Source organism: Perca flavescens, chromosome 15, assembly GCF_004354835.1.
Source record: "Perca flavescens isolate YP-PL-M2 chromosome 15, PFLA_1.0, whole genome shotgun sequence".
Lineage (NCBI taxonomy): Eukaryota > Metazoa > Chordata > Actinopteri > Perciformes > Percidae > Perca > Perca flavescens.
This window is the reverse complement of record NC_041345.1, coordinates 16,487,437-16,499,765: the sequence shown is the minus strand read 5'-3', so window position 1 is coordinate 16,499,765 and position 12,329 is coordinate 16,487,437. Positions and strand designations below refer to the sequence as shown.

Here is a 12,329-nt window from a genome sequence, read left to right as displayed (position 1 = left end):
GGGTTATTTCAAATTGGCCCCGGTTATCCCACAATTCAACCCGGTCTCACGCCAGGTCGTGTAATAGTCACGTTATAACGACCTGGCATGAGACTGGGCTGCACAATTTAGTATAGGTTAAATAAACTCTGCATCTCTATGTTTTTTAAAGAATTGACAACCTATGGGTGTACCAATTTCCGCCTTGAGTTGTGTCAAAACATTCCTAAATAAATAGTGGAAATATATAGAGATATGAGATAAAAAAGATTCCTGTAAACTCACTGGTGACTAAAATATTAGAAACGTTAAAGTGATGTCGTGGAAGATAAAAGAAAAAAAAAATCAATACAATGATAAACTGTAAAGACACCATAAAGCACAATAAGGTTTATAAACTCGGCACTATAAGCAGCATGCAGACACAGAGGATCCACCTCTAACCCACAGCCTCTACAGGCCTAATCTTCTGCATGTTCACTGTGTGTGCCATGTTGGCCGTGTCTGCCCCTGCCCCCCCCACCAACCTAATAAGACATTGCTTCCTAGAGCAAACAGCTGCATGGGTTGAAATTTATGTAAATATTTTGAAAGGGACACTGGCTCAGAAATTCATTTGCGCCGGCTCAGACGTAAAGCTCACCCCTCTGATTATTTTCAATTTATTTGCAAATCAAGACCCAAAGAGAACACTAAAGAGCTTGAGGATTTTAACAAGGATGTCAGCAGCTATAGCTGGACTGGAAGGTTTTTTTTTCTTCTTTTTTTTTTTTTTTTTAAAGATTTTTGTTATTTGTGTTATTGCACGGACGGCACACAGCAGCCGAGACATTTCTTCCTTGGGTCGACGTTATATTGTGGTCAACACTGCTAATATTGCAAAAGGGAGCAGATGTCCCAGATCCCGCATGGCTTCCCTGGGGACCACCAACCCTATTAGAACAAATGTGTTCTGCTATTGTAAATAGGCACGTTTGCCTCAGCCCGTCCTATTACAGCCGACGCATGATCAATAGGCTGATAACACAGAAACATCAATGTAAAGCGACAGAACAATGAGGGATATCATCGAACATCTATCTTAATATAGCCCAGCTACAAGGGCCCCTGACAAAGTGGAGAGAGAGAGGGAGAAGAAGAAAAAAAAACTCATGAAAATGCCTCCCCACGAATCCCCATCTCCTACCCAATATGCACAAACACACACACTCCCAGCTGCCGGGGCTATTATTTTCCTATTTCAATTTGACACCCAGGCCTTTTCATGCTAATTCTATTATTCTTGGAAGTTTATGTGATTTCATATCACTAGAAATCGGTAATGTATTATAACCCCCTTTGAGCTAAAATAAACTGAATCCCCCTGCAGTAGCCACCGGGAAAATAATTACTTTCATATCAAAACTCTGCAGGAGTCGAGCGGGTCCTTTTCGCCTCAGGCTCGTAACCTCATTTCAGTGGGGGCTTATAGATGAATAAATTTGTTAAGGCAATATACAAAGTACAACATGAGATTTCTTAAGAAAACCCTTCCTGTAGCCCTGCACTGCATGTGCTGCTATTTAAGATCTCACACGATTTGAGGTGCTTGTATACAATAGATTTATTTAAGAAAAAAACTTACATATATAAATAGTATAATACCTTTTTTTACAGCTCTTGAGGATTTTTGTTGGTCTCGTGGTCTTGTGTTTTTTTGACAAGTTATCACACATTAAAGGATATCTAGAGACTTCTGACACACACACTCGCAGAGAGAGAGGGAGAGAGAGAGAGAGAGAGAGAGAGAGAGAGAGAGAGAGAGAGAGAGAGAGAGAGAGAGAGAGCACACCATTGTCAAAGTATCATCAAAGTGGGGAAACCTAGAGATTAGATGCAAGGATGTAGTTTCTGGTTAAGCTTTGGCCTAATGAAAGGTGTCGTTTAGAGGCTATATCAGTATGATTCTGCTTCTTTCTTCTTGTTTTTGTTTGTTTTTGTTTACCCCAAATGATTTATTCCATGTCGAGATCTTCTTTAGATTCTGTCTTTGTTTCTGCTGGACTGTCACTGAGGACACACTCGGGGGTGTCAGGGTGGTCCTTGATCGCTAAATGCTCTTTTCTGTCTGCATCGACAGGCTTAACGAGTTGTGGACTGTGTTCGTGGGCGAAAGTCGAATCGCTGCAAATAACAGAGGTCTGAGTACTTTTGCCTGTGGAAAAGGCGGCCCTGGACGGGCTGGTGTGCGGTGAACGTGTCTTTTCCTCTGACCCCACCTGTACCTTGTGTGTGGCGTCTGCAGAGTCCGGCGAGCTGCTCCTACATCCCGCAGAGCTCGCAGAGACGCTGCAGCGGACACTGGACGGGTTTCTCCCTGCTGGGGCGTCGCTGTCACACTGTGTTACTGTTGTTGTCTTCAGGGCCGTTTGAGGAACAATGAATCCAAGCGGCTGTGTGATGGGATAGAGTAGGAAGTGTCCTTTCCCTATCAAAGGCCGTGAGGAAGGTAAGGCCGCGGGGTTGCGTCTCGGCCTGGAGTCCGAAAGGAGGCTTTCGACGCTAAAAGGGTTGAGTTTCTGCACGCTGGAGGCGCTGCTGCTGTTGGAGCACTGCAGGCTTGACCGGTGGCTGGCGTCGGGCGAGTCCAGCTCGGATCCGCCAGCATCCCGGTCCAAGTGTCTTTGGTTCTGGTGGTGGGTGTGGAGAGGGTGAGGCGTTTGGTCGCAGCTCGATTGCGTTTGGTTCCCCCCCACAGAGTCAAAAGGCGGGCCTGTGTGGTCACTGTCGGTCACATGCGACACCCCGCTGTCGCTGTCTGATCCCGGGGTGTGAAATAAATCCCCAGAAGCGAGCCTGTTCTGGGACTTGAGCAGCCGTCGCTCCTGCTTTCGTTTCTTCTTCTCCATCCGGTCCAGCTCTCTCCTGGCGATCTCCTCGGGGTCCATGGGCTCCCCGCTGCACGTGGTGGGGTGGGCGTTGTGAGCAGGTCGACCTGGACCCTTCTTCGTGTTCTCCTTTTTCCTCCATTTGGCTCTGCGATTCTGAAACCATACCTGCAGAGAAAGAAGGAAAAAAAAAGGGAAACGTGTGTAATGTTCTGTTACTGCAAGGTGAAAGTAATTAGACCAAAGATTTAACAATTTGGTAATTAAAGAAACAGTGAGGTTACACCTTGCTATTCGGTTTTCTATGCAGGCCTTTAATTAGGCCTTTGATTAAAAACCAATCTGTACACAGACAAAGCTACAAAAAGTTGGAGTGAAGCTTAAAAAAAGAGCTTAATAGACAGGTTTACAGGTCTTCATTATTTATTTTGTCCTTTGTAAACTCTGCAATTAAACTTAGCAAGCTTTCACTTTGCTATTTTTATCAACAATAATATTCTACTATAATAAATTAAAGATCGGTATATTCACTCATGTAGCCTAATTGAGGTCAGTACACTGAATGTTTTTGGTATTTTGGGTTATCCATTGTCAATATATTTGACAAATATAGCGCCAAGATTTCTGGCAAAATAATGTAGGCTAGTTAGACGCCTAGAAATATCAGTTGACATTAAATCTTCATTATTTTTCAAAATAAGGCGTAATTAAAATTGATTTATTGGACTAACATAAGCCTTGAAAAGGTCAAACAACACACATCCATCTAGTGGGTCCAATAATTATTATTGTTAAATTATTACAAGATGTAGCCTATATTATGACCCAAAATTAACCTATGCTACCTGAAGGTTTATTCAGCAATTTATTTCTGCAGTTTGGACCATGACATTGAAACCCTGAGCCTTTTCCATTATTGAATAATAAACAAAGGACTAAATAAACACACACACACACACACACACACACACACACACACACACACACTTAAATGCACAACTTATAAAGGAACAAAATAAATATTTACCTGAACCCTTGATTCTATCAAGTCCAATCGAAGAGCCAGTGCCTCCCTCATGAAAACGTCGGGATAGTGGCTCTCATTAAAAGCCTTTTCTAATTCCTCCAGCTGCCAACCAGTGAAATTTGTGCGGGTTCTCCGTCTCTTGCAACCAGGGCTATCTTTGTCTGGGTCCCCCGAGTCTGACAGCAGAATGAAAATAAATATAAACAAATGATACTTTTAAAAAAAAAAATACATTTTAACACCATTCTAAGCAAACTGGTTTCATGCCTACGCAAATAATTCTGCAAACTTTAGAGCTGAAGAAGGTGATTGCATTTGAGATTTGGCAGTCTAACACATGCAGCTCCTATCAAATTTGTCGCTATTTCTGAGATAAAGAGGAAACATTCAGATGTTAACATGCATTTCCTTGCTCTAGTATTTCCTGACTGACAGGAACATCGTTTTAGTTTGGGTGCATATAGCTTTCGGAGATGGAAATAAAGTGGGAGGCGAAGAATTATACTCCTCTGCCTGTGTGCGTGGTTCGGCTTGCCCTTTAAACACACCACCAGAGGATAACTTGTATCGCAATATCCTGTCTTTGTTTCTTTCTGTTTTTGTCTGTGTGCAACCAGCGGAGCTAGAGGAGATGTTATTGTGTAGTAGGCTATATAATGTGGCTTACCTGTCAGTTTGTACTGCTGATTATCTCCATTCATCCCGCAACCCGAAGACAAGAGGTGGTTGGAATTACCCACTGAAGCCGTGCAGGAACCATTAAGTAATCCGTCTATTGAGAAGGGAACCGCGGACGCAGATTGAAGTTGATGCCCGGCTAATTCGTAAACGTGATGGTGGCTCAGATGGTACGGGAAGCCCACCATCCCGCCGAGAGAGCCTCCGAACTGGGCGTGAGGTGGATCCAGTATCCTGCTGTCCATCATCCCGCAGGCAAAAGGAAACGACGTCTGGAGGCCGGTGATGGGAATTTAAAAAGCATGCAGTGAGTGTGGCCAACGAGTAGGGGACATGATGTGAAGGGAGGGATGAGCTGTACTTTATCCACATGAACCTCCCAATAATTAGCCCAGGCTCTGGGAATATGAGACCCAATGAGAAGCGGTAATGGACTCTGACGTCAGAGACGCGCTCTGCAAACGCTCCCTGTATCGATTGCTAATTAAAGCTGACATCCACCTCAATAAACAATATCAGAGCTGTCACAACAAGACAGGAGGGCTTTGATAAGAACTACATCGCAACTACACGGGGGACCCACCGGGAGGAAGGGCTCGCTAAATCCCAGGAAGGAAAGGCTACAGGCGGATAGCTTAGGCCAGAGGCTTCCGGACTTTTTGTTCAGTGGAGGAGCTGCAAATAAATTAATATTAGACCAGATTGGAAACAAAAAATATCATATTTTATCCAAGTTAAAGGCATGGCTGTTTAGCATATTTTTTTATCTGTATTGTTATTTGTTTGTATTGGCACATGCCTTGGGGATGTAGCAGAAAAAAAGTGAAAGCTGATCAAAAACTACAATAATAACGTATATTTTTTGACTTAAACTATTCCTTTCTCCAGGGATGACTGCGACCTTCTTTGGACTATAGGACCCTTTCTCGTCCCTGAGTTCCACTTTAGGAGCAACTGAGTTAAGATTAAAAAAAAAAAAAACAATGTAACAATGTTATTTGTATGGATCATTTAAATACATTATGCCTTTACAATCAGACAGGTTCACGTGCAGGGCGGAAAACAAATAGGGTGATTGTTGAAATATGGGTGTATTTAAAGGGGAGCTGAGATGTTGCTAAAGGCACAAAGCGAGAGTAAACTATAATAGTTTACTGTTACGGCAAAACATCCAGTTACGACCAACCTTGTGTTAAATTTATGACCAAATAAAGGAATGCGTCTACTACTAAAAGAACAAGGACAATAGAATACAATACAATAAAATAGTAACCAAATACTCATATATGCAGGCATCCACAACACTTCCTGTAAGGAAACTAAATTGGAAAGCTCCTCCACTTGTGCAACCCCTGCACTCAATATGTGACTAGCCTAAATCCTATCTGCTCATTAGGTTTTCATATAATTAATTCGACTTTATTTATCCCAAGTCTGGCGCTGTCATAATGTTAATCAGAGTTGAAATTTCGCACCCCACTCATTCCCTGACCCTTGGCACCCGGATTGGCATGTTGTAATAACCCGAATCTCTCAACAGAAGCTGCGATAATTGTTACCCTATTAGCATGCAAATTGTTTAATTAATATTATTATGAGGAAGTATATAATCCGCTCGTCACTTGACCCCCAAGCCCAAATAACAACCCTCTGTATTTCAGTGTGTAGCCTTACATTTTAATGAACTCCTCAGAAATGATCTCGCCTATTTATCCATCTTCCTTTTTAGCAGCAGTGGGCTTGTCTTTGAAGCGTTTCCCTCTTTGTATTTTAACTTTAATTTTAACGCACATGGACAAGATCTTATGAATAATTCCTCCCCATTCATTTCGAATTTTGAACATCTAAAATTCAATAATTGCTTTTCGTTCATTTCCAAGCATATACCATAGGCTGTCCCCAACTCGGGCGCACACAGGAGCTCAATGAAAGGCAGCCCTTGACACAGTCTCCAGAGACATTGCATTTAAATCCGTTTTTCTACAACCGGGTGACATTGTCAGATTCTAGCTTTAATTAACCCGATAATAAGGCGAACAAGCCCAGCATTCAGTCGCGCTGTTGCCCTGCCTTGTTACCTTTTTATAACTGGTCCTTTTGGCAGCTGTTCACAGGGAAAATATAATACAAAATGTGTTTGTTTTTTTTTCTCATTGAGAGTTCTGAGTCGTCTGTTGCAGCTGGACACATCGTCTTTATTGCATGTATGTATTGTTGATCTGTAAGATCAATAAGAGCACATGGGCCTATAGACTAATTGATTCAGCTTTCCATCCAAAGAGATAAATTCCAGGAGGGCTGTGAGATCATGACAGATACACCTCAGCACAGATCAGTGTTTTTCTTTTCAAGTGTTAGGTGTAAATACAAAATATGTTATATTACTTTACAAGGAAACGTGACTGTACAATGCACATTTGTGGAAAGAATATTGTCGACAACTTTCCCTTTTTAAAACAACATAACATGGTTTGTCACCTAGTTGTAACCCCTTCACCTTAAGCACCTTTTATAAGATATATAAAATATTTAAAAAAATGTATTCTCAAGAGTGACTGAATGATAGTATAACCACTAATACGCCCTAACCCTATAGTGTATTATATCTAGATGAGATGATGCTTTTGACTTATATCCACTTTACACTTAGAGCCAGACACATGGTATTGTTTTCTGCTACTGTTGCTTCATGTCAAATGTTTATTTTATTAAATGTTGTTATAATGACTTAGTTCTCCACTACTGACCGCAGTGATGAATTAGGCAGAGAAAAACAGCACTGACACTGATGGAGCACATAGGATAGTTCCCCTAACACACACACACACACACACACACACACACACATACCAACTCTTCACACTCACTCATTCATTTACAGTACGTATACTCTAATCAAGAGTTCAAAAGTCCAAAGTTTGATCCTAGAAACTCACACACGTTTTCTGGATCCATTGTACCAATCACAGTTTCTTTTTGGGGCTAAACAAATAGAAGTCAACCACTTCCAGTTGCACTTTATCTTTCCCATCCCTAAATAAGTCTCTTTAATGCCAACTTTATGTGTTGTTTGTCTGTTTGTCTGAGTCTTCTAAGAGGATTTTGGAGCTCACCTGACTCCAGATAACCAGATGAAACTCATGGGCTGCCAACTTGATATAGGCTAGGTGTTCAAATGATACACCTGACCCCCCCAAATAAGACACAAGTCTTATCAAGACGCCCATCCAACACTGATGCTTACTTTAGCAGCACAGAATCAAATTCATTTTTAATTAGGCAGGCAAATTAATAGGCAGCAGTTTAGGAGTTTAATTACTCAATTAACTTCACGGACGTTAATTTTTAACTATCTAAATTAGGTTGCACATTATTCGATTTGATGATAATTATAGAATTAAATCTAAATTAATTGTTTTGGATGATTTGGATGAACTAGATGCAATTCCAATTAAACAGTAGGAAAAAAAGCAGGATGCCATTTTAAGCTCGCAAATCCTTTGATTCGATTTTAAGCAAGAAACTCTGCCTCGAAATTTTCCTCTGATCCTACAAATTCTCTCTCCCTCTAATCCCACAATTAAAAGTTTCCTCCCATCTAATTATCTGTAATTGTGCCGCTGTCAAAGTAGAATGGAGAAGTGAAAGCGATTGATTTGGACTTTTAATTCAGTTCATTTCTGATAGAAGAGAAAGTAATTCCCTTCAAATTACCTCATTCAATCCTGACACCCTAATGCCCTTCAAAATCTTTTTTTACTCCCCAGCATTTATATATTAAAAATGAAGCTAGAATGACTAGTGCCTCCTAATAATAATAACCAAACTTCCATTAGAATAATAATTTCATTTCAATTAAAACTGACTTATCACCTTTGCTAAAACGTGCTTAATATGCCGAAAATTATCAATGCTTGAAGGAGCCCAAACTGGGGAGTCTAATTGTAATCAGCAAATCAGAGGTGCTTGTCGCTGCCGTGCCTTTGCAGAGAGGCAGTCTCGGAAATAGAACTAATTTACTCAACTCCCCCGGGAAATCCGCTCAACAGATTAACATTTTCAAAATATAGTAATGATATAATTTGAGAAATGGTGACGCCAATTTGTGAGGAGCCTTTGTGCAGAATAATTTGCATTTTTTTCTCTCCTTCACCACCGCCTGCATTTTGCCCCCGTTAATTACAGCTCCGCAGATGAAGGGTGTGCTGTTTGACTCAGTGCTTATTATTCAACTTCAATATAATAATTCAACTCTACAGGAATATAAAAAAAGTGTAGCCTATCCACATTTTAAGCCATCCTCCATATAATCCCAAACAGTTTTGGATGGGTGAAAATATGAATAGGTGCATATAGGCATATAGTCTGCCTGTCACTGTGGGTGTCTGTTATTATAGCTCATAGAACTGCTGTGCATGGCTCTGTGTTTATAAGAAAGACTTGCAAATTATGGGCTTGTTTGATTGTAAGCATCTTGGTCAGCATCAAACATCCCAAAACAGTTTCTTGAGACAGATATGTAATAATTCCCTACATGTCACCTTCCGCCTACACATTATGTAGGTGTATAAACTATGTGATGCATCTGCACTGAACACTTCTTTCACAAAACTTACATTGCCAAACTTTGGAGACTAATCCAAGTCCAAAAAACTGAGAATAAAGTTGAGACAAGGCCTGAGAAATGTAGCTATTTATTATCATCGTCAAATACTAACTAGTTGCTCGGCTTGTGTAGTTTCTTTTGACTGCAGCCAAATTGGAAGTGATGGCAGGATAGCTAGCAGTCCCTCGCTGTTTCCTCACATTACAAAAGATCTGGTAGAGAGAGCATTGACTGTACTCTGCAGCCTGGCCATCTGCTGCTGTACAGAAAATACCATATACCCGAGAGATATTTACTGTAGAACTACACTGCAGCAAAGCAAGACAACATGTTCTAACACAAAAAGACAGATTGAAGCTTAGTGTGAACTTTTGAGACGCATGCTCAACAAACTTGAGGCTTATGTTTTGCCACTGCTATTGCCGTTATTTCCCACAGAAAACTGTGGCAAATAATGTATATTTTGGACATCATTGGTTGTCGTCTTGATCATGTCGTTCACAAAGTCAACTTTACGGTCACATTCTGCAGGAACACAATCACTCGTTCATTCTGCATCCTGCATTTTGTCATGAATCAGTCACTCACACCTTATAAATATAGCCGCACGAGTATACCTAAAGACCTTTAGGCCTCCTTGACCTCTTCATCCAACCCAAACCTCAAAAGACCTGCTTCAGTGTGCATAAAAAGACCTGTTGTGCCCTCTAGTGGCTATTTGCTTCCCAGTGTTTATATGGTGTGCCACAAACATGAGTATTGACAGACACATAGACACAAACAAAGCAAACAAATGTGGGGTTTAACACATCAGGACTAATAATTAATATGTGGCAGAGTGGACAAACTGCGAGAGAGGACAAACAACACGTGTTTTTGTGTCTGAAACATCCAGTTTGCCAAAGCGTTCTTGAGTAAGGGCTTACTTCTAAACTCTTGCTCTTGATTTCCCCACAGCGATCAATGCGAAACATTTTATTATTACTATCATATAGACGTTATAGTAAAACATTACTATGTACTAGTATAACATAACTTTCCAATATTGTCATGAAGTTGTTTAATACTCACCGAGTGTAAACCCCACAGATCTAAAGTCAAAGCTAAAAACTAAAATGGAAATACATGTTACACTGTACTGGAAACATATTTTAAAAGTGTTTTTTGTCAGCACCTTCCTTGAGAACCCGAGTGGATGAAAAGTTGAAAATGAGCATTTTGGCTAACACGGGCACATTTACAGTGATTGTGATCAATGTGCACTGTCCCTGAGAATAACATATACTTTAGACAGTATTCAACTGCACTGCTGAGAGATTCTGCAATCCTCAAATATGACTGATAAAAGTGTATTTAACAACAATTAAAGCAGAGGTATGGGGGTCTAGAGCGTGTGAGAGAGCTGTGGGGCTGTGTGTGGAGGGCCAGGTGTTTTCAGAGCGGTGCCATCTGGATACAGCATTAGCAGCTTATAAGGCAGGTGTTGCAGAACAGAAGAGCAATTTATGCTCTCTGTAATGTCCTCTGTCAGTTCCTGGTGATGCACTCTTACATTATATTCAACATCTTAAAAGTAGGAATATGTTCTATTTATGTCATTTAAATCAGTTACTTTATTGATCCCTTCATAATAATTTGGTTCCTGAGGAGCTGAAATATGCAGCGTGATTGCAACACTGAAAAAGTCATGACTATCCTCTTTAAATATTCATATATATTATATAGAATGCAATAATATAACATTGGAATAAATGCAATATTAATTCAAATTTTCATTCCGTCTGTTGGGACTTTTAATCAATTACTATGTATTGAAGAACCTTTAAAAGCAGTAAATAGACTGTTGACTGCTGTCATGGTGAAAAATGAAATGTTAACAAAAGAAAACTTCCATCTCAGACAATATTTTCACCATGTAGTGGCAATTTACTGGCAGATATGATGTACTTGCAATGTGTAGTCACTAAATCCTTTGGGATCCATCTCTATTCATGGTTCCTCTTCAGCTCAGTGGTTTTTAAAGGACTCCTGCTGCCATCAACTGGTAAAACCTGCAAAGACACCACTCAGCCTGGTCACATCAAACCAAGAAGCTCTATGCTCTAATAAATACACGTTAAGCTATCAGTTTGCAAGAGATTTAGCCTGTGTGCCATCTAAAACAACGTTGGGGTCGATTTCACTCCATTATTCTCACTCATCTGAGAAAACGGTCCAAACTCAAATTCAAGAACATCATTTAAATCCATCCATTCTCGGTAAATTGTCAAAAGATTGGATGATTGGACTTGAGTTTAAAAAATGTATGTCAAATTGTGATATTAGAATTATACGGCTCTATCTCACTTTTTAATAAAACTGAGTTACACACATTTTCATGAATAATGAATATTACTTTAGGCCTTTTCAAAGACTCTGTTGGGGTTTAATATTTTAAAAAGATAGAAAGCACATAACTATTTTTCTATCTGGCTTTCCAAATCTTCAATGATCAGTTCATCAGAGCTGCTGTCGAACCCACTGGAGAGAACCTTATATTTCCAAGAATGAATTTATTATGACTCCTATTAAGTTAAATCAACCCTCAATTTGGCTAATCCTAAAAAAATAAAAAAAATAAAGAAACTTGTGTGCATATTTAAGATGTTATATTATTGATCCCCTGAGGGGAAATTCACATGTTACAGCGGTATAGAAAAGGTCTGAAGAGGTAGGAAATAGATTAAGCTGTTTAAAATGATAAATACTGCAAAGTAAGAAAATTTAGTAAATGGCATTCAAAAGCTATAGACATTATATACATTAAAATATTTAGACTTCAGCATTGTTTAGAAAGCTGTGCAAAAGCAAAGTCAAGTATTGCAACTCTGCAGGCTTCTTTGAGGTAGAGTTCATTAAGAGTAATTGGATGGAGAATTCTCCATTTTATGTTGTAAATTAGGTTTACACAAAGAGGGAGACAAGGATTAGGCTGCAAATTTGGTAAATAAACAAGTCAGACATTGTAGTTGTGCTCACAAGAAAAGCACAGCAACAAACACCGACTTCTTCTTCTTCTTCTTCTCCTTTAGAGTTTAACGGCAGTTGGCATCCAAGACAAACACCGACTGTCCGCCAATTAACATTAAATGAGATGTAAACGTCTGGATCTTTCTAGAATTTACCTGTCATT

The 12,329-nt window shown here is 39.9% G+C and overlaps 1 protein-coding gene across 1 annotated transcript; it reads right to left on the bottom strand.

Annotated features, from left to right (window-relative positions):
• Positions 1-1,804: 1,804 nt before the first annotated feature.
• uncx (UNC homeobox) lies at positions 1,805-4,954 on the bottom strand. Its single transcript, XM_028600249.1, has 3 exons — positions 4,541-4,954; positions 3,874-4,049; positions 1,805-3,014 (listed from the first exon to the last, which is right to left on the bottom strand). Exons 1-3 carry the CDS (start codon positions 4,797-4,799, stop codon positions 1,974-1,976), a joined length of 1,476 nt encoding a protein of 491 aa, XP_028456050.1. The 5' UTR covers positions 4,800-4,954; the 3' UTR covers positions 1,805-1,973.
• Between the last annotated feature and the right edge of the window lie 7,375 nt (positions 4,955-12,329).

Excerpts from the sequence above, each read along its gene's own strand:
- uncx (XM_028600249.1), bottom strand. The coding sequence starts at position 4,799 with ATGATGGACAGCAGGATACTGGATCCACCTCACGCCCAGTTCGGAGGC. Across the intron at positions 4,050-4,540 it reads TCAGCAGTACAAACTGACAG|ACTCGGGGGACCCAGACAAA; the intron begins GTAAGCCACATT and ends TTCTGCTGTCAG. Across the intron at positions 3,015-3,873 it reads TGATAGAATCAAGGGTTCAG|GTATGGTTTCAGAATCGCAG; the intron begins GTAAATATTTAT and ends CTTTCTCTGCAG.